The sequence below is a fragment of the Crotalus tigris genome, unplaced genomic scaffold, assembly GCF_016545835.1.
Source record: "Crotalus tigris isolate CLP2741 ecotype Arizona unplaced genomic scaffold, ASM1654583v1 scf7180000024337.5909745, whole genome shotgun sequence".
In the NCBI taxonomy this organism is placed as follows: Eukaryota; Metazoa; Chordata; class Lepidosauria; order Squamata; family Viperidae; genus Crotalus; species Crotalus tigris.
The window spans coordinates 3,414,249-3,441,742 of NW_024100507.1; the positions used below are offsets into that span (position 1 = coordinate 3,414,249).

The window sequence follows — 27,494 nt, forward strand, 5'->3', positions numbered from 1 at the left end:
GCATTATAATTTAGAATGGGTGATTTTAATGCTTATCTGTGGGAAGATCTTATCAATACACATTGCAGATGCCATCACAAAATTTACTCCATCTGTCTGCAGTGTGCATTTTCCAAAATGTATCTATAGTAGAAAAATCAAAAATAACAAACAAAGTGAAGAAATTGCCTGAATTAAAGGGAAATACATTTCTATAATGATCCTAATAAATATTACAATGCATAATCACTGGCTATTTTAGATAGCAATACCTAGCCAACTTTGGCTAGCTTGAAAAAGTTAAGCAAGGATGGGTCTAGATCAGTGGTTCTCAACCTTTTTAATGCCACGACCCCCAACCGGTCATAAGTCGAGGACTACTCAACCAGTCGTAAGTCGAGGATTACTCAACTGGTGCAGCACCATTTGCAGAATGGGACTTTTGGCGGGCTCAGCAGGGCAGAGACAGCCTGGACAATTCCTATTTGGCTTTTGAAAGCCAATAGAATTAGACTCTATTCAAGAGAGTCTATTCTATTGGCTTTCAAAAGCCAATAGAATAAAAGGGAGTAGTACAGCTAAGGAAAAGGGGGAAAAAATGGCGGACTGTGTTGTTTGGCGACCCCCGTGAAATGGTCGTTCGACCCAAATGGGGTCCCGACCCACAGGTTGAGAACCACTGGTCTAGATACTGCTTGGCTACTATCACAGAATATAGATTAGACTGGGAAGCTGGAAAAGTGTTGTCAGAAAATGATAAACATTTTTTGTTTTTTTGCTAAGAAAACAACATTTCTGGTAAGAAAATAATATTTCCGTGTCCCTGTAGTTAATTATGAGTCAAGCTTGACCTGAGGGATACTTTGACTTACTTGTAATATCCTGACTTGTCCTGATCATAATACATTAGAAGTCAGAGGAAAAATAAGTCAAAAGTAGGCAGAGTTCTCAGTTCTGTCAAAACACAAAACAAAATAGAAAATCTCAAAAGAATTGATTTCAGGGACAAACAGTTTTGTGTTTATAAATGAACATATGGGCAGGTCCATGAAATCAATCTTAATTTAAAGGAGACTTTCTCTCTTTGGGCAGGGTAGAAATCCCCACCAAGGCACGAGTGGAGAAATGGGCCTTAAACTTTAGTGAGCTGATGAAGGACCCCAAAGGACGTCAGAGTTTCCAGCTGTTCCTGAAGAAGGAATTTAGTGGTAGGTATAAAGATAAGCCTGCTTTTCCCCATGTCAAGGTGTTGTATACAATCTGAAGTCACTGATGTCACCCACAGCAAACAGAGAGGAATTTTATGTACAGAAAGTGATTTAATCCCTTAATTATTTGTAAGGTGATATGAGATTACATTGCAGCTATTCATAACAAGAATAAAGCTGTGACTTATTATAGACCTTGTCTGTGAGAGGGGAGGACATTTTATACTCAAGGCACAACAGAATCTTTGTGGTTTAGTAAAAGGGCTCAAAAACATTAATTTTTTTTTTTGTCCTTTACAAATCCCCCTGGTTTGGGACATTCATGAATAGAATAGGGCAGTGGTGGTGAACCTATGGCACGGGTGCCAAAGGCGGCACTCAAAGCCCTCTCTGTGGGCACGCGCACCATCGCCCCAATCCTAAGCCTTCAGCTGGGTTTTATAAAACCTTTTTGCTTTAGGCCTCTGCCGCCGTGTGCAAAAAAAAAAAGGGTTCAATCAATCAGTCAATTTCAATGTTTCGCGGGAAAAAAAAGATCTTGCAAAGTTGGAATTGATTGATTGAACTTTTTAATCCAACCCAGTCTGCCGTTACCACCGCAGCCATGCCCACCCCATGGGCCACACCTACCCAATTGGCCACACCCAGCCAATGGGCCACACCCACCCGGCACCCGACAATGCATAAATGGGTTTTGGGTTGCAGTTTGGGCACTCGGTCTCTAAAAGGTTTGCCATCACTGAAATAGGGTGTAATCTGATGGCCATATACCAGGGAAAATAATTATCATGTTTATAGCATTTGGGTAATGGGAAATTTTTTTGATTTGGAGAGTGGGGTCAGGAAAATTATTTCTGCTAATGTTCTAGAAGTCTGCTTATGGTCTTAGTATGGTCACTCTAGACTTACATTATTCTGTTTTTAATATTGTCTTACAAGAGTTGATATCATAAAATGTTGCCCAGAGTTGCTGCCAATAATGAGATAGGGCAGGGGTCTCCAACCCCCGGTCCATGGACCAGTACCGGGCTGTAGCATGCTAGCAATCAGGCCGCACAAACAAGCAAAGCCCCATCCTTGAGATGCAGGCAGCACACAAAACCACGCACGGAACCGGTCCCTAGTGCCCAAAAGGTTGGGGACCTCTGAGATAGGGGGTGTATAAATTTAATAAATAAAATGCTGTTTTTTGTTCCTGTTTAATTCAGGGGAGAATCTGGGATTTTGGGAAGCTTGTGAAGATTTGAAGTATGGAGATCAATCCAAAGTGAAAGAAAAAGCAGAAGAAATTTACAAGTGAGCATATTCTAGTTTGAAATCTTTCTAGTAACTTTCCTTGTTCTGTTTAGTTCCATTTCAGTATTTTGTGGTTAAGTAGTGAAAGGAATGACAGTGAGAATACATTCTAAGAATATAATCATATCATACTATAATGAAAATAAAGAACTGTGTCCAACAATAGAATCTAATAGTATCAGGCTATTATTCAGAATTCTACTATTTCCTAAACTTCTGTCTTGTTTATTTATTTGATTGTTATCCCACATTATTTTTGGTCAGCTAGCCGTAAAATTTGATATTTTTTTCATCAAAGAAGTCTACAGCCTAACAAAAATGTCAGCTGGAGATGGTGAAAATATGTTAAGGTTCCAGTGATAGTTGTTATCTTCTGTGATATTAATTCTGTATATTATTGGTTATTAACATATTTGAGATACATGAAACTGATACAATATCAGTTCATATTCAAAAAAGAAAAAAAGCATTTTATTTATAGGGAAAAAAAATCCCATCTCCCTGATTTTATTAACTATTTTTCCTCCTTATAATTTTCAATTCTAGAACCTTCTTGGCTCCAGGAGCAAGACGGTGGATTAATATCGATAGCACCACTATGGGCGTTACAGTCAGAGGCCTCAAAAACCCTCAACGTTATGTCTTAGATGCTGCACAGACTCATATTTACATGCTCATGAAAAAGGTTGGTCATTTGAATTTCCATTCCAGCTACCTAGATATTTTTGAAGGAAACAAAAAAGATATTAACACATATACTGTATACCAGCAGCCCCCAACCTTTTGGGCACCAGAGACTGGGTCTGTGGAGAGAGGTTTTTCTACGGACCGGAGGGGGCATGGTTTTGTATGCTGCCTGCATCCCACTGATGGGGCTTCGCTTGTTTGCGATGCCCAGTTTCTGGCATGTCACAGCCCAGTGCTGGTCCACGGACTGGGGGTAGGGATCCCTGCTGTATACACACACCTAGATATAGACAAATATCTCTTCCTTGTTGCTCCAAAGAAAACACATTGGAACATCTCTGTGTGAGATCCTGTGTAATTTGGGGTTGATTCCACATAATTTTCATTATATAAAGTGAATGACTTCCATACAAAGATAAGTTTTTCAAGAGGAAAATTCAGTTTTTTAGGAGATATCCTGGGCATTGAAGTGGACAAAGTCCTTATATCTATTAATCCAGCTTCTTCCTTGTTAGGACAGATGAACACAGTGTGGGTTCATGTGGTGATTTCAGCCTCTTTGACAGGTGGTGGTGGTGGTGGTGGTCCCATCGGCCTTGAAGAGGCAATGCTAAGCCCCCTCCTCAAGATGTCAGCTCTGGACCCTTCCCTGTTAGAGAATTATTGGCCAGTTTCCAATCGCCCCTTTCTGGGAAATATTGTGGAAAAGGTGCCTGATGACAGCTTCAGAGGATCTTAGAGCAAACGGATTTCTGGAAGCATTTAAGTGTGGCTTCAGGCCAGGGTATATTACAGAGACAGTGCTGGTCGCATTTGCTGTTGACCTTTCAGCAGAACCAGGATGGGCGTGGTACATCAAGTACCCCTTGATCCCTTAGCAGCTTTCAATATTATTGACCACAGAATCCTTCTGAACCAGTTGTGGGGGTTAGGAGTAGGAGGCAGTGGGTTCCAGTGGTTCATCTCCTTCCTTAGTACAGTAGTCAGTTCCAGTTGGAGACAATGAGGAGAGATTACATCTGCAGCCTCTTGTGTGGTGTGCCTCAGGACTTGATGCTCTCTCCTCTCTTCACCTTGTACATGACACCATAGATAAGGTCATCCACCAGTTGGAGGTATGGTATTATCAATATGCTGCTGATACTCATCTCTCTTTGTCAACCCCAAATGGCACAGGTGAAGCTGTCAATGCCTTAACTCAGTGTCTGAATGGGATAGAACAGACTTTAGCTCATGTCAGGTTAAGCCCAGGAACAGCATGGAATAATTCAGCCCGAGTTCAGGATTGTTGTTGTTGTTGGTTTGTTTTGTTTTTTTTTTGCTTGTATATTTCAGACTGAATCTTGCCAGACTAAATCCTTGCTAGTGTCAGCCCGGCAGATATACCTTGGGAGATTCTAGGGAATCTATCCAGATTCCTTTCTCTGTTTCCTACCTACACCTCTCGATGTGCTGCCACTTGTCCCTCCCCACCCCCTTTCTGGAATGTGCTCCTTCCTATCTGTGAAACTGCCACCTCTCTGTGGTCCTTCACACCAGCTTCCCCTCTGTGGACATTGACAAAATCACCATCCGTCAATTGCAAAAGGCAGCTTTACTTGGAACAGCTTACATTCTGCTATACCTTTCACATCATCAAACAACAATGTCTGCTATCCCAAATCCTTGGGAAGGACTCAATAGGTGGATAAAAATGCCAAATCCAAACATATGGCTGACTGTGACCAACCATAATAAGTTGTTACCCAAAAGTTTTAGTATACCATTATCATTCCTTTCTTCCATCTTATGACTACATGTTTTAGCAGCATAAGAAACAAAAATGATTTGCTCAGCATTCCAGTTGTTCAAAGGAAAAGTCTGATATATTAGTATGACTCATCCAATTATTATTACATAACCTGCTTGTAGGGTACATGTACATAGGTAGCCTGTTGGAAATGGTGATTTTGTTGATGCCGATGGTGTTCAAGTGGTGCTCTAGTTGTTTCGTGACTGCGCCCAAGGCACCTATTATAATTGGTACTACCTTTCTTTTGCCACAATTGTTCTGTTATTTACTCATTTTATTTTACTCAATTTACATGTCCACCCATTTTGCAATAGCGGCTCTGGGTTCAATGCTCAATAGAAAATAACACCAACAACAATAGACAATGTCTTTCCCAACCCCTGGTGTATATTTCAGCATCTGAGAAAACATCTTCCTTGCCTCTTTTTTTTTTTTGTTCATTTGTGTGTGTGTGAATTCTAACCATATGAGCTTTAATTTAACCAGTGGTTTTTCAGGATGCATATTTAACATTGAGAAGAGATGTTTTCCTGTGCTTCTTGGTGAGAATATTCTCTTGATGCCTCCATTCTCAGCCTCTTTGGCTCCTAAACAGCTGTATAGAGAAATGATTTTAATTAGGATGCTTGCAATCTACAACTACCAGTTTCCCTTTCTTTTCCCTAGTAGGATTCTTATGGTCGCTATTTAAAGTCTCCGGTATACAAAGAAATGTTGTCCAAGGCAATTGTACCACAAGAAGCAGTTAAAAAAAGGCAAGTCATCTGAGGTTTAATTACATTTCTTCATTGTTGGTTTAAATTAGGAACTAAAGGAAAATGATTATTATTTATACATTTGCACAATTTAAGGTGCTCTTTCCCTGAGGAAAAAATGTCTGACTTCCAGTTTGATAATCACAGACATCATGCCACTCAGAGTCGCCATGAATCGTGAGGTTGGCAGCAAATAAAGTTAATAATAAGTAAATATTTTTAAATATTAATGTTTAGTACTTACCTAACTATTTCATAAGAGGGGAAAAAAGATGAAAATTACCTAAAAGAGAGAAAATCACATATCCTTTTTACATTTCTAAGATGTCATAGAATTAGAAGTTAGATGCTTCCCTAATAGCCTTTGGAAGTGATTTCATCTCAATGAAACATAGCATGTATATATTTAACTTGCATCATTTGCATAAGACAGTATAGACATGCCTGGCCGCTTCACGTGGTAGGAGAGACAGAATTGGCTTCTGAAGGAGCCATGCAAGCCTGGAAAAGACATGCCTGTTCAAAAAGGGGTGTTTTGCATGTATTTTGAATGTATTCTTTTCAAAGACTTTGCACAGTCCCAATATGCAAGCAGTGAAAAATCATGACAGCTGCTTTCTGACAATCACGATAATTTTCCCAATATTCCTCAACATATAATAGGATGAGAAAGATCTCATTAAAGATCAGTCTAGAATTAAGTGAACTTAACTTTAACTTTCTAATTCTTAGAAAGACCGTTCTAGTTAGATCCAACTATATTGATCATGATTTTATTAATACATTTGCTGAACATATTTTGCCAAGTGTGTTACATACTAAAATAGTACAAATAGTCCTTGACCTACAATCACAATGGAGCCCAAAATTTCCATTGCTAAGCAAGGCAGTTGTTAAGTGATTTTTGCCCCACTTTACAACCTTTCTTGTCATACTTGTGAAATGAATCACTGCAGTTGTTAAGTAAGTAGCGCTTTTGTTGAGTGAATCTGGCTTCCCCATTGGCTTTGTTTGTCATAAGGTCACAAAAGGTGATCACATCACCCCGGGATACTGCAACCATCATAAATACATGCCAGTTGCCAAGCATCCAAATTTTGATCTTGTGACCATGGGGATGCTGCAAAAGTTGTAAGTATGAAAATAGCAATAGCATTTAGACTTATATACCACCTCACAGGGCTTTATAGCCCTCTCTGAGCAGTTTAAAGAGTCAGCATATAGCCACCAACAATCTGAGTCCTCATTTTACCGATGTCAGAAGGATGGAAGGCTGAGTCAACCTTGAGCCGGTCAGGATCAAGCTCCTGGCAGTTGGCAGAATTAGCCTGCAAAGAAAAACAGCCATAAGTCACTTTTTTCAGTGCTGTTGTAACTTTGAATGGTCACTAAATGAAAGTTGTAAGTCAAGGACTACCTGTTCAAAAAAGATACTTATTCATAGTTTTGCAGAATACTGAGCTTGTAGAATACTATTTGGTCAGCATCTTTCTGAAATACTTATCTATAATCCTTATGGCAGGATTGTTTATTGCAGTAAATATTTACAATGAGCAATAAAAGGGACCAACTATAGATCTGCATCAGTGTTAAATACATTTTTTGTTAACCCGAAAGGGTTTTGCTGGTTTTCTTTCTCCCTTCTATTTTAGAGCATTTCTTAATTTTCTATAATAGTGTAAAATTTAGATAGATGGAAAAGTGATGAAGTTCCCATTCTGATGCAATTCCAACATTTTTGGATGAGGGCCAGAATGTTTGTGCATTTGTTTATGCAAACCCACACAAATGCTGGATATTCTGGATAGGTTTTCATGAAAAAGGCTTTCTGAGTTTAATTGCTCTTTCCACCTTGTTTTAATTTTAGACTGGGTTGCCTCGAGACAGTGAGGCATATGCTGAATTCAGTTGGACAAATAATTCACCATTAACTTAAATCTAATTGTAGACATTGTGAGAAAAGAGAGGACTCTATGATAGGAATCCTGATACGGTAGTTCTCTTTCTGACTAACAAATGTATTAAGAGACATGAGCCTTTGTGAACTAAAATCTGTAGTAGATTGGTTTTATACCTGAAAGGCGCTTTTGCAGTTTTCCATCCCTTTATTGAAAGGCGGTAGAAATATGTTAATTAATAATGATCATAATGATTATAGTGACCCTCTGGCTTTGATTTGTTTCCTGTTCAGCTCTTACAATCCGTTTGCCCGCAAGCACCTGCGCTCCAGTCCCAGCCCCATCCTCATGAGGCAGCTGGAGGAAGAAGCCAAAGCTACAGAAGCAGCCACCAACGTGGACATCACCCAGGTTATGAGCAAGCTGGATCGCAGAAGCCAGCTCAAGCAGGAGGCCCCGCCTGCTAAATAGGGTCCCGATAGGGCTGGAGAGCCCATGGCAGGAGAAAAGCCACAGAGCCAGGAGGAGGATGCTGGCTGTATGTAGGGCTGCATTACCTCCTCCTGGCCTGCAGGTGCCACTGGGGCTTCATCATTAGCAATCTCTCTCCTTGCCTTCCTTCCATCTACAGTTGGCTGTTGCCATGGTATCCAGAACAGTGTCCCTTCATCAGCCCTTGCTGATGACAGAATCCTAGAACACAGGTGGCAAAAAAAAGTCCCCTTACGAGTGTGGCAGTGATGCTTTTCATATCAGATCAGCTCGCTTTACGCCATGTTTTCTATAAACTTCCCTCCCACTTCTACAAACACTACAAAGACTGGATGCCATGGCAACCAGCTTCCTGGCCTCTCTATGCCTGTCAATAACAAAAGAAAAAAAGGCTGAAGAATCCTATTGCAATATATCAGCCAGATCAGAATCTTCTTATCTGGTCATTGCCCTAGAGAACAACTCAGGAATTTGATAAGGAGCAGGCCCTGAGGAAGGAGATTAGTGGACACATTTAAATGATGGTGCATAATCCAGATTTACTTTATGGTATAACCGCTTAATATCATTTAATCGTCTTTTCCTATTCAGAATGGTTTTATATTGACCAACGATGGGTTGTGTTTTACTTTCACTTTAGAAAATGTTTGCAGATAATGTACAGATTCTTTTTTAGGTTTAATTAGAACGATCCACGTTAATATGCAGTAATAGGATAGCATCTTTCTTTGGGACAGATATTTCAGATTTCCTAAACAATTTAAAGATCCTAGGTGCTCAGATGCTTAATTGCTTGCATGGTTACCATTTAAAGGAAAGCCTTTAGTGGATTTTTACAATTCCACTGGACAAATGTATTTTATAGTAGACAACTCATAACCTGTTGAGTCAATATTTCAGAGATATTTCGTTACCCTAACAGAGAAACAGAATGACCCTAGGCGGGTAAAGAATCAGCAGGACAGAGAATGTCTTTTGATTTTCTGCCAACTTCACATTCCCTTCCTTGTGAGAAGCTGGCAAGGAGTGCTGAAAATTACGATCACATGGGTATAGCTGGCTGCAGCAATGCAGCAGTATGACGGTACAGCAAGGGTGTCAAACTCAATTTCATTGAGGCCACATCAGCATTGCGGTTGCCCTCGGGGGGCCAGGTGGATGTGGCCAGGGTGGGCGTGCATGGAGTGGGTGTGGCCTACTGGGTGGGCATGACCAGCTCTAAATCATTCGTGTCAAGGGTGCCTGTGGGGGCCTGGGCAGGAGTGGGACAGATCTGAGGGTCTCTGGCGAAGGGGATGGGACTGGGGCAAGCGCCAAGGATGGTCCACTTCTTTATTCCTCACAAAGGATGATACCTCCCCAACATGCACCCAGAGAGTGGGGCCGACACGGCAGGGGCTGGTTCCTTGCTGTTTCTAGACGGCCTTGTAGAGCTAAGACTGAATGCATTTCAGCATAGATGGCCACCAAAAATTGTAGATTGGCCCCCGGCCGGCCTGGGCCAGGGCCAAGGCAGCGGGGGCCATTCCCTCACTGTTTCCAGGATCGCTTCGCGGGCCACATGAAACCACTTCGCGGGCCTTGTGTTTGACATGTCTGCGATACTGAGTTAGTCACAACTCTGAAAAATTTCAATCCCAAGGGAGTTACGGGTCCTGAATTTTGGATACATTCTTTAAGTTAGCCCATTAGATGTCCATTGATTCAAAAATTATTACCTTATGATGCTCTGTTTTGTGCAATTAAAGGTTACGGTCAGACAAACAGGAGAGTTTTAATAATATAAATATATAGATAGATTAAAGGATATGCTCTCTAATGGATAAGATTAACACCTGTCACCAAATTCCACGGTTAAATACTATTGGTTGTTCAGTGCAGAAGAGTTATTTTACTTCGTCTCAAAGAATGCAATAATGGAGTATAAGAAGAAGCTTTCTAATGTACATGCAGGACAATACAGTATCTGTTGGGTTTTTTTAGACAGCAGGGTTTTTTTGTAATTTCTGAAAGTATTATATTTACATTGGTGTTCCATGTAATTAGTTTTCCTGCTTAGCAGCAGAAATTATGATCCCAAATGTCATAAAACAAGAATTATCTGTATATGCCTGTCATGGAGGTTTGACTGCCATGTGTCTCAAAGCAGGCAGAGGTTAAAAGCCCTTGAAGTGATTGGAAATGCCAGAAGAAATGTATTTTTTCCCCTTGCATTCACTATGAGCAACCTCAGCAAAACATAAATGCTTGTCCAGCAGAAAGGTGAAGATGAATTGGAGGGCTGACCTTTTGTTTAAATAATCTACAGCTATTAATCATAGTCAGTATGTGCTTGAAATATTTCAGTGGTTTATGAACAACTAAGTGGAACTGAGGCTCATACAACTTCTCAGTACGTTTCATTTATTTTCAGGAAGTTAGTTCAGTCATGCAGATACTATTTCTATCATTTGATCTAGCTGGGCTTAGGTTGACTTTCAGTTTTGACCTTTTTTGTGTGACTGCTTTTCATCATCGGTTACAAAATACAAGGAATGGCTTGGGAATCTCTGTGATATTGTCAGAACTAGAATACCATCGTCAAAAAGGCCATGAGAACATACCAAGGATGTGATCTTAAAACAATCCTCGGAGTGATAATTTCTGTTAGATCAAAGAAATCTAAATGTAGCCCAGCAGCACTGCTATAATTTAGGCAGAGCTTCATGAGATTCTCAACTTTGAAAATGCAACTATGGAGATTAATTAAAATGTTCTATCTGTTTAGAAAGGTCAACACTGTAACTATATAACACACCAAAATAATGTTTTGGAAGTCTTTGGGGGGTAACTTCAGGGCTCCTTAGAATCTTTTCAGAGATTCTTTAGTAATACATTAGGTATTTAGAAAATGTATGGTATATATCCTATGTTTGAGTATATCTTAAAGAAGACTAATAATAGATTATGGCCTCTAGCATACTATAACCATAGGAATTGCCAGCCACCCCAACAGAGATGTCTGCATTGTTCACAAGCCTTAGGCTGGAAGTCTCGGGCGCAAGGTGGGAGTCAGCTTCCCCAGCTAAGAATAATGAAGAAACCAAATTTTAGAGACGGATGCATAAATATACATTGCTCCCGAAGTAGAAGTATCAAGGAAGGAGCAATCCAGTTTGCAAAAGCTTCTTAGCAGCCTGGTCTTTTTGGCAGATTCTTTATGCTAGGTTACAGCTGGGTTTATTTGTTTGTTCATTCATTCGTTCATTCATTCATTCCATTTCTGCATCACCCATTTCACTTAAGTGCGAATTTTACAACCTCATAATGAAGCCATATAAACACATGAATAAAAAGCATAGATTAAAAACAGGATTAAGAGCAATTTAAAACTTACAAGTAAAAATATAAACCAAAGTTAAAAATTGAAAAGGCTAAAAGATTAACAAGGCAGGAAAAGTTTCTTCAAGCCAGCAGCCATCCCCAAGGTTGCATCATATTCTTAGACGTCCCCCGCCATGCTAACTAGCAAAGCCAGGTCTTAACATTCAACTGGAAATAGCAATAGTAATAGCACTTAGACTTATATACTGCTTCACAGTGCTTTATAGCCCTCTTTAAGTGTTTAGAGTCAGCCTATTGCCCCCAACAATCTGGGTCCTTATTTTACTGACCTAGGAAAAATGGAAGGCTGAGTCAACCTTGAGCTCTCAGGATCAAACTCCAGGCTGTGAGCAGAGTTAGCCTGCAATACTGCATTCTAACCATTGTACCACCAGGGCTCTATGCCATCATGGAAAACCAGAAGAGTGAGGCTTCTCCTCACGTCTGGGGGTAAGATGTTCCAAAAGGCAGGGGCAGAAGCTGAGAAGGCCCTCTTCCTGAACCCCGCCAGCTGAAATTCCTTGACTGATGGATTACATAGATGCCCACCCTGCTTGACTGGCTGGAATGGGTCAATGTAATTGGGACAGGCAGTTCCTCAAATATCGTGGCCCTATACCATGAAGGGCTTTAAAGGTAATGACCAATACCTTGAATTTAACCTGGAAGCAAACTGGCACCCAATGTGGCTCATGTTGTAGCAGAAGTGTTACATGAGCCTCCCTAAGGGCACCCCAAAGTCCCACTGTTGCATTCTGTGCCAATGCAAACTTTTGGATACTCTTCAAGGGTAGTCCCATGCAGTTGTCCAGCAAGGAGATGAACAGGGCATGAGTGACTGAAATGAGAGCTTCTCCAGTGAGAAAAGGACGTTACTGGTGCACAACTTGAAGTTGTTCAAATGCCCTCCTAGCCACAACCACCCAATTATGATAGCCCACCCAATTTTTGTGTGTGGTAATATATATATATATATAATGCATATACAGTGCTTTTTTTGTAAAAAAAAAAAAAAAGGTGCTGGAACTCACACACGTTATACAACCCACCTTGCCTACCCTACAAGGTTTACCTTTGTAGTTGAAAAAAAATCCCTTCAATTTTTAGTGTATCTAAAAGACTAGGATTTTGTTCAAGGTAAGTTAATACTATTAATGTTATCATGCACTGTGTGGCTTTAAATTACAAGAAGGCATTTTATTAATCTTTTGGGACATTTACCATTGGCATATCCATTTAGTTTAATGAGTGGAAATGTCAGCTTTCTATGTGGAATGAAATTGGCCCAATAAAACAAAATTTGGTTGCCTGTAAAAGATTGAATTATTTTTAAGAAGTTGTCAAATAAGGTGGAAAAATTTACATTTGGAGTTTAATATGGATATTGACTTGAAACACATTAAAGTTGAAACTTTGTCAGTGAACAGATTACTTTTAATTTACCTTTAATTTAATAAATAGATCTGATTAAACTTCATACTGTAGGTCCACCTTTACATCTGACCAATACAAAATTAATATATATTATTATTAATAATAATACCTGCCTGCCGCCTTTCTTTCCTCTTGCTTCGTCTCTTTTTAATCTCATACCCCACCTTCTGTAAGGGAAGGCAAAAGGCTCACTCACCCTCTCATGAAAGATAACCTCCATGTTTATGTGTCTCCCACCGCCACTGTCGGCTTCCAAACCACATGGTCTGACCCAGCCAATCAAGCCACACTCTGGCTGTGGTGCTCTGGCATCTCATGGCTCCTCCTAGAGGAGGCAGACAGCTCTGGAGGGGACCCCACTCGCACTGTACACCAGTGGGGTATTTTCAAAAGCAAATGGGGATAGGAAGAATGGTATGCTCATGATGGGTATGTTCTAGTTCAGGTGGAATGACTTTACAATTAAAATACAACATTTCCTAGGAATTAAATAAAACAGTTGAAACCATGTTGTTGTCCATGCTGTCTTCCATTGTCGCTTGGTGAGCATATACAATCCATAAGATGTATACTGTTACTGCTTTTTGTTTTCTGTTAAAAATAAAATGTGCTTTGCCTTGTTTTAATTACAAGCAATGGTTGTCTTTTTATTATTCAGACTTGTCATACTTTTTTCCCATTTTATTTCCCTTAGTGAAATAAAACTAGAACTTGAAATAATCATTGTGTGTCTTTCATTGTCTTTGTCTCCATCCATAGGGTTTTATTTTCCCCATGTGTTTACCTTTATCATTTTAATTTGAATTCTTTTTCTTTTTTAGAAATTTATCTAAGAGCAGCTTTTTCAAATCACTGCAGTCTGCTACTGAGGCATCTCCTTCTGCCACAATATTATCTGCCAGATAATTTTTTTTTCTACATAAGTATTTTGCAGCAGTTTAGAATTGCTTTGGGCCTGTCCTATCTTGGGGGTCATTGGCTTTGGGGGTCTAAACCAAGCGTTATCATTCCACCTGCACAATAATTGCAACAGTTAAATGTGAAAACAAATGGCATCTTTGCAACAGCAACACTTACATTTCTTTTCAAAATGACCAAGCAAAAATACCAGGTGAATTGAAAACATGGATGGGAAGCAGGGGAAACCACATTTTTGCTTTTCTTGAAAGGAAGTGGCATCTTTGGAACTCACAATTCACAGATATTGATTAGATGGAGGGTTCCTACCCCCTCAATTCTCTTATTTGGCAACTGAAAGGTGAACATTGAATGCCTTATGATGTTCCCTCAGTTCCCAACAGCTACCAAAAACTTCAAACTGCTTTTTGAGGAATAGCAGAGTGGAAATGGTGTAATAAATTGCAAACCTGTCTACTTATATTCTGCTACTTATATTCTGCACTATCTAACAAAATTCAATGGTGAAAAAAAGTAAGGTTCTACATTTAGGCAAGAAAAACCAAATGTACAGGTATAATATAGGGGGTACCTTGCTCAATAGTAGTAACAGTGAGAGGGACCTCAGAGTCCTAGTGGACAATCACTTAAATATGAGCCAGCAGTGTGCTGCAGCTGCCAAAAAGGCTAACACAGTACTAGGCTGCATTAACAAAGGGATAGAATCAAGATCACGTGAAGTATTAATACCACTCTACAATGCCTTGGTAAAGCCACACTTGGAATACTGCATCCAGTTTTGGTCACCACGATGTAAAAAAGATGTTGAGACTCTAGAAAGAGTACAGAGAAGAACAACCAAGATGATTAGGGGACTGGAGGCTAAAACATATAAGGAACGGTTGCTGGAATTGGGTATGTCTAGTTTAATGAAGAGAAGGACGAGGGGGGACATGATAGCAGTGTTCCAATATCTCAGGGGCTGCCACAAAGAAGAGGGAGTCAAGCTATTTTCCAAGGCGCCTGAAGGCAGGACAAGAAGCAATGGATGGAAACTAATCAAGGAGAAAAGCAACCTAGAACTAAGGAGAACCTTTCTGACAGTGAGAACAATTAATCAGTGGAACAACCTGCCTCCAGAAGTGATGAATGCTCCAACATGGGAAGTTTTTAAGAAGAGACTGGACACCCATTTGTCTGAAATGGTATAGGGTTTTCTGCTTCAGCAGGGGCTTGGACTAGATGACCTCCAAGGTCCCTTCCAACTTTATTGTTATTATTGTGGGGATAAAAGAATAACAGAGTTGGAAGGGACCTTGGAGGTCTTCTAGTCCAACCCCCTGCTCAGAGAGAAAACCTGGTACCATTTCAGACAAATGCTTGTCCAATCTTTTAAAAAAACTCCAGTGCTGGAGTGCCGATATTGGAGGTTTTTAAGAAGAGATTAGACAACCATTTGTCGGTCCAAAAGCACCACTAGCAATAGTAAGATGAGTTACTTGTTAAATATCTTTTTTTAAAAAAAATATAAAAGACAATAATTTAGCAAGGTTTACTAACCTTTAGAATACCAATCACTCTCAAACAACTAAAAGTCTAAAACTACAAGAAAGGAAAAAAATGAGAGTCTGTGAAGAGTAAAGCAGAAATGAAAGAAATTCATCAACAAAGCAGTTCTTTTTGAATGCATTCTAAACTTTATTTTAGGATCAATCTAGTTTTTCATTCTGAATATATTTGAATCAGTCTATTACCAGTTAATCCCCTATGGTTTACTTCCTCAGTCTGTTATGCCTCATTTCCAGATTAATGATGCCTTTTAAAAATAAGCCTTAAAAATGATAGTTGAAATTTAAATATTATTATCCAGGGATGAACAATGTTGCATGGTCATTTCTTAGACTATTCCATCCCCTCTACTACAAAAATGGGCTAATCTCAGAATTCCCAGAGTGCAACATTTCTGTGTACTGCCACAGCACAATATGCCATTGTCCGTTCAAGGATGGGAAATGTGTTTTTGTGGAACTCTCCTTTCCATCCACTGTAACCTGTATGGTTAGTAATAAGACATGATGTGAATTGCAACTCAACATTATGTGGAGACATCCATTGCCCTTCTTACTGCAATGGAATGGTCAGCTTGAATTTCCTATTGTATGAAGCAAACTGAGGTCGGGTGTCTCATGTTCTATGGACATATACATTGATATATAATAATAATAATAATAGTAGTAGTAGTAAAGTTGAAAGGGACCTTGGAGGTCACCGAGTCCAATCCCCTGCTCAGGCAGGAAACCCTACACCATTTTGGACTGTCCAGTCTCTGGTATCCTTCAAGCTGACAACATCAAGCACACTGAAGTCAAGAAAAAGATTAGAGGTGAATACATCAAGAGAGTGAAGAAGATCTTAAAATCCAAACTCAATGGAGGAAATACCATAAAGGCAATCAACACCTGGGCAATCCCAGTCATTAGGTACACAGCTGGAATAGTGGACTGGACTCAAGCAGAACTAAAAGCAATGGATAGGCAGACCAGAAAAATAATGACAATGAATCATGCCCTTCATCCACGCAGTGACATTGATAGACTTTATCTACCAAGGCAAATAGGTGGGCGTGGAATGCTACAAGTACATCAGATGGTTGAAGAAGAAAAAATGGCTTTGGAAGAATATCTGAAGAACAATGATGAAGATGCACTGAAATTAGTATATCAGGAAGGCTTACTAACTACTGGAGAGACCAAACTGGCCTACAAGAAAGACCAAATGAAGAACAGAATAGAGGCATGGGAAGACAAAGCACTACATGGCCAATACATGAAAAAAATAGCTGGGAAAGCAGATAATAATAAAACCTGGCAATGGCTAAGAGCAGGAAAATTGAAGAAAGAGACCGAGGGACTAATTCTGGCTGCACAAGACCAAGCCTTAAGGACAAATGCATACAAAGTCAAAATTGAGAAGACAGCAACAGACAGTAAGTGCCGCCTATGCAAAGAAGCTGAAAAAACAGTGGACCACTTGGTAAGCTGTTGCAAGAAGATTGCACAAACGGATTACAAGCAGCGGCATGACAAAGTAGCAACAATGGTGCATTGGAAGATCTGCAAAAAATATCATTTGCCTGTAAGCAAAAACTGGTGGGATCATAAAATAGAGAAAGTCATAGAAAATGATAAAATTAAACTGCTCTGGGACTTCAGAATTCAAACAGACAAGCACCTGCAACATAACACCCCAGACTTAACAATTGTCGATAAGAAAGACAAAAAAGTCTGGATAGTGGACGTGGCAGTGCCTGGAGACAGCAGAATAGAAGAGAAAGAACTGGAGAAGATAACAAAATACAAAGACCTACAAATAGAAATAGAAAGACTGTGGCAAAAGCAAGCAAGGGTAGTACCAATAGTCATAGGCTCCTTGGGTGCAATCCCAAAACAACTGGAGCACCACTTGAACACCATTGGCATTGACAAATTCGCTATTAGTCAATTGCAAAAGGCGGCCTTATTAGGAACTGCTTCCATCCTGCGACGATATCTGTAATACCATCAAACATCCACATCTGCCTATCCCAGGTCCTGGGTAAGGACTCGATAGGTAGACAAAATGCCAAATCCAGTCTGAACATCTGGCTGACTGTGCGATGATTGATAATAATAATAGTAAAGTTGGAAGGGACCTTGGAGGTCACCGAGTCCAACCCCTGCTCAGGCAGGAAACCCTACACCATTTTGGACAAATGGCTGTCCAGTCTCTTCTTAAAAACTTCCAGTGTTGGAGCATTCACCGCTTCTGGAGGCAGGCTGTTCCATTGGTTAATTGTTCTAACTATCAGGAAGTTTCTCCTTAGTTCTAGGTTCTTCTCTCCTTGATTAGTTTCCATTTGTTGCTTCTTGTCCTGCCTTTAGGTGCTCTGGAGAATAGCTTGGCTCCCTCTTCTTAGTGGCAGCCCCTGAGATACTGGAACACTGCTATCATGTCCCCCCTCGTCCTTCTCTTCATTAAACTAGACATACCCAATTTTGCACTGGAGAGTTTCGTACTGTGGTAATGTCCTTTTAAACCCTTGGATGAATGTGATAGCAAGCAAGGCTTGGATGTAGGTTCTTCCTCTCCAATATTGCAGTACAGACAAAGAAAAACTGGAAGGAAAACATTTGTACCATTATGTGCAACCACATTTGGTACCTGAAATGGCATGCTATGAGATCGGCTGTTTGGTGATATTTGAAACAAAGACGTATCATGCCAAGGGCAAAAGAAATGCACCAGGGAATTCATACTGTACAGGATGAATGATCAAGGGAGATAAATAAAAGCATGACAGACACAACAGAAAAGATACCTGCGTGACAAGATGCAGAAGTTTGATAGAAAACACCAAGAAACAGCAAATTCTTTTGAATTACATGAGACAATTTGAGGCCATCTTAGTTGACAATGTGAGGATTTCAAGGTAAGGAAAACTGGAAGTGGCATCTTTGTTTACAAACAGTGAAATAAGCCTCTCCAAATTCAATGTACAGAGATGTAGGAACTTCAGCAGGTAATACTGGCAAAGGCTGTAATCTTTATTTGGGGTGCTTTTTATGTAAACCCAAGAGACATTCCATTGATTCTGGTCATAAAACTGAATTAGGAAACAGAGCTAGGAAGATTTGAAAAGAATTACTCGCATTATCCACACAGAAGCAGATCCTGTTTTTCCATATTTTCTTTTCCCTTATAGTGCTATGAGATTTGGGAGTTCATTTATTTAACTCCAATATCTTTTTGTTGTTGGAGTAAAGTTGCTCACCATTTTGATTAAGCAACTAACCTTAAACCATTTTAGGTATCTAGAAAGTCCTAGGTAATCGATCTTATTTTTTTTAATTATAACATATTTAAATTGTGACTAGATAGCCAAAATTTATAATACATTTATTATAATACATTTATAATACATTTCATTTCTAGGAAGTTGGTATAGGACATCCTAATGTGTTTCTATGAAAAATATATTTAATATCTGGACTATGCATCTCTCAACATAGAAACTAGAACAGTGCAAAGACCTGGATTCAACAGGCAAAATATGATTTGGAGATGCATGTCTGCGCAGGAGGTACTTGTGAACTCCCTCAAAGTTGTGTTTTCTAAATGGCACCTTTGTTTTCCTTGACAGGTTCCCTTGCATGCTCCAGATAACATTTCTCCCTAACTAAAATACGAACAATATGCTTCAATATACATCATTAAGGTGTTTGTTATACAGTGTCAGAAAACAATCATTTTCACAAAAGCTAGTTTGCTATTTTCAAGGGATTTGCCCCAGCGTTTGGAGAACTAATGTTCATATATTATACCAAATGACAGCATTAGTTAAGGTGATCTTTTTTTTTTTAAAGAAAAGTCCAGATTAACCAGCTTCTGCTTCGTCTACCTCCCCTTCTGATTAACCATGTAAAAATAAATACTTTTTGTGCTATATGAGTTGAACCAAATAAAATTCAGCTCCGCTCTGCCAATATAGTTCTAGAGTATCACGCCCATACTAAAGTTAGTCCTTGGCTTATAACCATAATTGGGCCCAGAATTATAGTCATAAGTTGTTGCGATTATAAATCAAGACATCACATGGCTGTCTATTGCAACCATTTTTTACAATGGTGAAAATGAACATAGTAATTGTTAAGTAGATAGATAACCTTTATTGTCATTTTTTCTTGTGGGCACAATGGCACACATTAAAATGAAATTTAGTTGCTTCCTCTCAAACTGTACACATATATAACACACATTTAAAACAAGTGAATGCAACAGTCATTAAGCTAATCCATTTCCCCCAATGGGTGTTTTTTCCTGGAAACCAGAATGCAGGAAACTAGCAAAAAGATCACAAATTGTGGCCACATGACTGTGGAATGCTGTAAACAGCTGTAAAGGTGGGCCAATTGCCAAGCATCCAAAATGCAATTATGTGACTATGGGTGGTGTGTGTTTACGGCCATTGTATCTCAGAAAATAGTTCAGGGGAGGCCTGTGGTAACGTCAAAGGGTTGTTCAGCAACCGGTTATGAGCCGAGGACTATGAATACATATTATTAAAGGGATTTATTTAGGAATATGCAATTGTATAACATGGCCATGACAATCAGGTAATAACTTTGACAGACTGGAACCAAATTTGACTAGCTGAACTCTTACAGTTAGTTGATTGATTTGTATGGGTATCCACAGTAGATGCCAATACTATTTATCATCTTCTGGATAACCTAAAGTGTTTTTCAAAAGGCAACTGGGCTTTCTTGGTCTTTTCCTTGAAAATGTTTTGCTTCTCATCCAAGAAGCTTCTTAAGAAGCTGAAGCATCTTTGGGACAACCATGATCTGGATGACTGAGAATCTCCATAGACATCTTCTGGATAACCATAGAGTAGCCAATTAAAATGTATCAACAGGGGGAAAAAATTCCTAACATTTTAGGGCTCTAGAAAACTGCTCTAATTAGAATCCTATCAATTTATCCCAATATTTTGCTTTGATATTTTGATTTGATTTTCTTCAAATGGGAAATTTTTTCCAGCTCTGTCTGAATAGGTTGAAGCTAAACTTGGGGTGTTATACATATCAAGTATGTGCTTTACAAATGAGAGGTAGCCCTTCTGATTTTGGGGAGGAATTTATTTCGGAGAAATGGGTTTATTATTTTAAGGAATAGACTGAAAAACTTTACACACACACACACACATATACCCCCGCGAGTTCTTAACACTGCCATTTTTATGCACAATGGTGTCACACTTACTTAACAACAGTCAGGTATTTGTATTAAGAATTGTGTCAGAACTGTAATAGCAACACACAGCTCTATATAGAAAACATTATAGGATTTCTGAACTAGTTTTATTTTTCTATGTATGAACACACACATACACATACAATATATTTTGTACTGAATTGGTTAAGGACTATCCTTTGCTGCTGTACAGCTAGTGTTAGAAAATGATAGATGATAGATAGATAGATAGATAGATAGATAGATAGATAGATAGATAGATAGATAGATAGATAGATAGATAGATAGATAGATAGATAGATAGCCACATCTAGACTGGCTGGTTTCTACCTACTGGCAGAAGCCAGATCAGACTGAATGTGACATCATGCACTCTGTAATTCGTAGTAGCATTGCTTTGCTCATACTGAACTGTAAAAAAGACATGATGGAGGCTCCCCATAGAATTGTATGAATGCTGGGAAGATCATAATGTGAAGCATAGTGAAGACAGTAACAGATGACCAAGTATAATAAAGACCTCAATTTTCTATAAGAATTCTATATAATTGTCTATGCTATAACCATTCTCTCTCTCTCTCTCTCTCTCTCTCTCTCTCTCTCTCTCTCTCTCTCTCTCTCTCTCTCTCTCTCTGTATTTTCCCTGCAGTTATGTCAGTTTACCGTTCCTGTTTCGCATTTGGCCATTTATACTGGTACCTCTGATCCTCTGCCTCCTTCTCAATGCCCCAAGCAACTCCCTCTACCAAACAATGCCAGCTACTCCTCACCTCTTCGGGTAGACTTAGACAATACGTCTGTCACAGAGAAGAACTTAGAGCCTAACAGGTTTGGTTCTGACCCCTTTCCTTCCCTTCTGGAAAGGGCTCAGAACTCCATGGATTCTGAACTGGACAATGGCCACAGTTCTCCAAATGCTATCAACTCCAAGTCCAAGATGCCACCCAAGCCAAAGATGGCCTTGTCCCTAGGCAGGTTCTTGAAATGGCGATTCTTGAATTCACCAGTGTTTGCCACCCTTTCACCTAAGCTTCCTGCCAGGGCACAGGGAAAAGTGCAACCCTTAGAAGATCTGAGCCAACACCTTCAACCAAAATCCAAAAAAGCATCCACGTAAGTATCCTGTGGGTGGTTTTACTTGAGCTTAGCGGCCATGGCTTATTCTCCCAAACGACAGGGGAATACAGTAGTCCTAATAATGCTTTGTGATTATGTACCTAGCAATCTCATAGAGAGATTTTCTCCATGACAATCTGTCCTTAACCTGGCCCTTCAGGTCTTTCAACTGTATACCCAATTCCCTTGGAACTGAGTCTATCTACCTTGCTGCTGGTTGTCTTCTTCTTTCCATCTACCTTTCCCAGTACTAGGGCCTTTACCATAGAGCTACATCTGCACATAATGTGTCCAAAGTGTTTGATTCTGTTCATTTGTGCCCCTAGATGGATTGGTTTGACAATCCATTTGTTTGTTTCCTTGGCTGTCCATAGTATTCACAGGAATTTTCTCCAACGCTGTACTTTAAATGGGTCAATACTCTCTTTATCTTGCTTCTTCAAAGTTCAACTTTTGCTTCCATGAGTGTCAAGGGAATATCATTGCCTGAATGGTTCAGATCTTTGTAGGTACCACATATTGTGATATTTGAATATCTTTTCTTGACTGCTTGTTTCTTTACTGGTGATAGTTGATCTTAAAAGGCAAAAGCTCTCCACCATTTTGATACCTTCACTGTCATTGTCTTCGAGGGAGATGGGTGGTTTAGAAATATGAAATAGAAATAAAGAGAATACATAAATTGTGACATTTTGTTTTGTTTGTCTTTGGTTTAGCACCTTCTTTCAGATTTTTCTGGAGAGCAAAATCCACCCAATGGACGCTGGAGGGGAAGAAAATCACCATCCCTGGCCTTACAAGGATTCTGCCAAAGAGGTGATCTGCCCTTGGGAAGTTCTGACTGAAGGAGGACAAAGCAGATAAGAAGTCTTTGAAGCCATGAGGATATGAGCCACTTAAAAATGACTAATTTTTTCCTGAGTTGGCAGTATTAGTCACTTACCATTTGACCTATCCATAATACTACCAGTAAGTATTTTTTGGAATGACTATTTTTTTATTATTTAGTGTATGATGGGAACATGACAAAGAGAAGTAAACATAGACACACAATCCACAAAATTAAATACAAAAACTTCTATGGGGGTACAGCAGTGGCCTCATAACTGGATGTCCAGTTCACTATCCAGCTGATTGCCTCTGGCATTTACTTCGTGCAGATCTTCTAGGGAACTAGAGAACAGACGTCGTGGGCAATCTTGCATAATATGTTCAATAATTTGCATATCAGCACTACAATCGCAACAAGGGGAATTTTTCCAGCCCTGGAGATACAAGGCAGAGGCATTCCTTCCAATACCACACCTAATTCTGTCCAATTTCATCTAGACAGAGTGAGACAAGTCAAAACCAGGTGGCTTGGTAGAGGGATCACTAATAATCAAGCCACAAGAAGATACCTTGAACTATTCCTCTCTCCAGGCATTCTTGGGTTAAATTCAGGTGATGTTAAGTGAATAGCTTAATTGCATGCTGGCCTACAGGATTTCAATCTTGTGATGCACATTGTCCTAATGAATAGGAAGGGCCTGGTTATTTAGCAACTTTGCCCATAAAATCAAAAACTATTTGATTTCAAACAATTTGAGAATAAAAAATCAAATAGGGTTTTTTTTCATTTATTGGTTTTGTTTAAATAAAGTATTTTTTAATCTCACCCTCTATCCTAGAAGGTCAAGTAGATGATAGGAGTTGACAAGACCTAATACCAAAATATGCCACAAAATAGTAAAATAAAATAAAAATAATAGCAATTGACTCCCTAGGTCAAAACCACTGGGGAAATACCTTATAATCAAACAAACATCTTTATTTCCATATTTTTTTAAAAAGAGAGATCTAAGATGCCTCTTGTCCAATGTTCACTATATTGGTAAATTGCCCTGAATCATGGGCTGGGTTCTTCATGATGTATTACTGCTGAAAAGATAAATCAGGAAATTCTTATATTTGATCAGTCTTTTGGAATGTTGGCATTTTTTATCTGCATTTATTATATATTGTTTCTTTCTTTAGAAAGACCAAGAATGTAATATTCATCTCCTAAAACTCTGCTATCAAATTAGCAACTTTCTAATTTCATTAAACAACATCATTGGGTACCTGGATTAGAGCAGTGTTTGTCAACCTCAAGTTTAAGATGGGTGGACTACACCTACCAGACTGGGGAATTCTGGGAGTTGAAGTTCGTCCATCTTAAAGTTGCTGAGGTTGACAAACATTGAAGAACATTTCACAACTGCATCTCACTGTGACACCAATGCGCATCAGCAACATTGTCTTGCTTTCAGCTCTTCCCAAGTTAGGAGAGACTGGTTTAAGACAGCCTTAGCTGCATTCATATTAAAATAGTACTTTCCCTTTTATTCCAATGCTATCTAAAGGCAGCATGACAGCGTAGAAAATCCTGACGACCTTTCCTTTAGAAGACAGTTGGTGGTTGCCATGAGTTGGGGCAGAACAAATACAGGCCAGGAGGGAGGAGATAACAAATATTGGCATAGTTTTGGCTGACTAAGGAATGTTGGGAAGTGTCAGGTGTAAACAATCACACTCACACATATGAAGTTCAAGCTAAGTACTTGAACTAAGAGCTGAGGTGGCACCATGGTTAGAATGCGACTGACAGACTGGCCACAGCCTGCTCCCTAGGAAAGAATGACCCTTGATCCCATAGGTGTTAGAGAAAAGATACTTTTACTGGAGATGCTGAGTGCAAACTCTGAAGAAAAACAGTGTGAAAAACATATATTGAAAGCAATCCCCAATGTCCAAAACCCTCCCCACAGTGAGAGTAGTCCAATCAGGATCTGTTCCAATGTTTTGGGAACCTGGTGCCTCAGACGCCATTGTAAATTCCTTTCCCAGGGCCAGTGTCCTTGAAAGTAGGCACATAGCTTGGTTTAGCACCTCTGGCTCCTGTTAGTGTCCATACTCCCCAAATTCCCACAGCATTCTTTCACACCTCCAGCCCCTTTCCCCTCCCCAATGCCCCCTCCTCCCTTGCTTATGGCAGTTGCTAGCGAGCTTCAAAGAAAGCGAAGATAGGCATCTGACAGCAGTATTGCAGGCTAATTCAGCTCACTGCCGAGAGTTTGGTCCTGACCGGCTCAAGGTTGACTCAGCCTTCCATGAGGTTGGTAAAATGAGGATCCAGATTGTTGAGGGAAGTATGCTAACAATATGATTAGAGAGAGCTGTAAAGCACTGTGAAGCGGTATATATGTCTAAATGTTATTGCTATTGCTACTTTGATGTTCTCTGCCTGTTTCACAGGAATCTCCCCAGACTGGTAGTTTTCACCTGGAAAAGTCAGATAATGTTCAAAGGCATTCAGGGGAGGCCAGACCTTGTCCTCTAGTGTTTATGTAGGAGACTAGGCTGATTCTTTGTTTGAGCCCTCTTCCCAAGTGGATGGTTGATATCTAACAGGAGGCTGCTTCAACTTAGCAATGGAAGAAGACCCCTAATGGCTAAATTCCTAGATACAGATAGATACTGGTACAAATGTTTTACAATAGTGAAATTGAGAAAGTTAGTCATAATATGCTTCAAAAGGGTTTGAATTAGAGAAGACAAAGAATAGGCTTCTCAGGTATTGTGGTCTGTTTGAGTAGAAAAAGGTGAATAATCTTCAGGACCAGGTTGGCTTGTGTTTCCTGACAAAACTTTGAGTGCAGCCTCCATCCTAAAAGCACCAGTGGCTTAACAGTCAGAAGAAAAGAAGGACCTGCCCTGATTGATTGGGCAGTTAAAAGTGGTAGTGGGAAGTTTGTACTTTCAGACTTGCAAGATTCTATTAAGATTCTATTGTGGCCTTACAATAAAGTAGAATAAGCTCATCTGGTCATGATTCCTGTCTGGTTTACCTGGGAAGGCTGAAGTTCCTTAGTTATTGGGACCCACAGCATGCTCTCTCTGCTGGATCTGGTGGGAGAGGCAATCACTCAAATAATCCAGCCCCAGGCCATGTAGGACTTTAAAGTTCAATATCAGCACCTTGAATTGGATCCAGAAGCAGACTGCTAACCAAGGCAGCTCCTGGAGGAAAAAAAAGTAATGTGTATTCTTCTAGAAATACGCATAGCTGCCCACATTGCTGCATTCTGCACCAGTTGAACTTTCTGGATACTCTTCAAGGGCAGCCCCATACAGAACACACTGGGAATTCACTAGGGCAGAAATGTCAAACACAAGGCCCGGGGGCCGGATGCAGCCCATGAAGTGGTTTCATGTGGCCCGCGAAGCCATCCTGGAAACAGTGAGGGAACGGTCCCGTCTGCCTTGGCCCTGGCCCAGGCTGGCCGGGAGCCAGTGTACAATTTTGTGGTGGCCATCTATGCTGAAATGCATTCAGTCTTAGCTCCACAAGGCCATCTAGAAACAGCGAGGAACCAGCCCCTGCTGTGTCGGCCCTGCTCCCTGGGTGCATGCTGGGGAGGTATCACCCTTTGTGAGGAATGAAGAAATGGACCATGCCTTGGCACTTGCCCCAGTCCCACCCCCTTCTGCCAGAGATCCTCAGATCTGTCCCACTCCTGCCCAGGCCCCGACAGGTACCCTTGACGCAAATGATGTAGAGCTGGCCATGCCCACCCAATAGGCCACACCCACTCCATCCATGCCCACTCAGTAGGCCACAGCCACAATGCTGATGCGGCCCTCAACCACAATGCTGATGCGGCCCTCAGTGAAATTGAGTTTGACACCCCTGCACTAAGGCATGAGTGGTGATTCTGAACACACAGAAACAACTGTTTCTCCAGTGCCTGTTTTACCAAGACCTTGGTACTAGCCTCATCTCACCATTATTGCATAAACACCCATAACAAATCTATACTGCTCCAGTGTTTTCAGATACCAACCCTGCTACAACATATAACATTGCCAGGTCTGTGCTGAGAGCACTTAAAATCCATCAGATGATGATGACCTGTGCCATAGACTAGCCTTAATGAGCATCTAGTTCATCATATTAGAGTGCTCTGGAATTTGATAGACAAGTCTGCCACATACAGGTAGTCCTTAACTTACGATCACAGTTGAGCCCAAAATTTATACTGCTAAGTGAGAAATTTGTTAAGAGAGTTTTGCCCCATTTTATGATTGTTCTTGCAATATTTGTTAAGTGAATGAATGCAGTTGTTAAATTAATAACACTGTTGTTAATCTAGTTCCCCCATTGACTTTGCTAGTCAGAAGGTCACAAAAGGTGATCACATGACCCTAGGACACTGCAACTGTCATAAATATGAGCCAGTTGTCAAACATCCAAGTGTAAATCACATGACCATGAGGATGCTGCAATGGTCGTAAGTGTGAAAAATGGTCATAAGTCACTTTTTTCAGTGCTGTTGTAACTTCGAACAGTCACTAAACAAACTGTTGTATGTAGGTCTTTGGTTATTCGGGTTTTCTCCCGCATAAAATTGGAAGTGTCTTGGCGACGTTTCGACGAAGTCCCATTCATCATCTTCAGGCTGGTGTTTTCAGCTTCGTGTTTCGAGGAGCAATGTGTGGTCTTAGCTATTTCTTCCTTTTAACTGCCAGTGGAGGTATGAACTGATTGGGTGGGGGCTTGGCTGTGTTCTGATTGGGTGGAGGTGTGTTCTGATTGGTTAGGGGTATGGCTGTGCTCTGATTGGCTGGTGTATGGCTGGTGTTTTCAGCTTCGTGCTTCGAGGAGCAAGAAATATATATATATATATGTATGTATGTGTGTGTGTATGTATATATATATATATATATATATATATATATATATATATATATCGCTCCTGTTTTA

The 27,494-nt window shown here is 40.1% G+C and overlaps 2 protein-coding genes across 5 annotated transcripts in view; both read left to right on the forward strand.

Annotated features, from left to right (window-relative positions):
* The window catches only part of RGS9 (regulator of G protein signaling 9), a 53,171-nt gene extending 43,856 nt beyond the window's left edge, over window positions 1-9,315 (forward strand). For 3 of the 4 annotated variants that reach the window (XM_039325525.1, XM_039325526.1, XM_039325523.1), the window contains 5 exons: window positions 1,072-1,187; window positions 2,396-2,483; window positions 3,030-3,168; window positions 5,632-5,717; window positions 7,909-9,315. In XM_039325525.1, the coding sequence (XP_039181459.1) occupies window positions 1,072-1,187; window positions 2,396-2,483; window positions 3,030-3,168; window positions 5,632-5,717; window positions 7,909-8,086 (607 nt within the window). In that variant the 3' untranslated portion in view covers window positions 8,087-9,315. Of the gene's footprint in view, window positions 1-1,071; window positions 1,188-2,395; window positions 2,484-3,029; window positions 3,169-5,628; window positions 5,718-7,908 lie in introns of all 4 variants that reach the window. The other variant, XR_005554533.1, reaches the window with a different exon arrangement.
* Window positions 9,316-21,467: 12,152 nt separating this feature from the next.
* On the forward strand, window positions 21,468-23,106 carry LOC120300038 (regulator of G-protein signaling 9-like). Its single transcript, XM_039325528.1, has 2 exons — window positions 21,468-21,706; window positions 22,426-23,106. Exons 1-2 carry the CDS (start codon window positions 21,471-21,473, stop codon window positions 22,571-22,573), a joined length of 384 nt encoding a protein of 127 aa, XP_039181462.1. The 5' UTR covers window positions 21,468-21,470; the 3' UTR covers window positions 22,574-23,106.
* The last annotated feature ends 4,388 nt before the right edge of the window (window positions 23,107-27,494 follow it).

What these genes read in the sequence shown, in the direction of transcription:
- LOC120300038 (XM_039325528.1), top strand. Translation starts at nt 21,471, where the DNA reads ATGGATTCTGAACTGGACAATGGCCACAGTTCTCCAAATGCTATCAAC. An exon ending in AAATCCAAAAAAGCATCCAC is followed by an intron (nt 21,707 to 22,425) that starts GTAAGTATCCTG and finishes TCTTTGGTTTAG; the next exon opens with CACCTTCTTTCAGATTTTTC.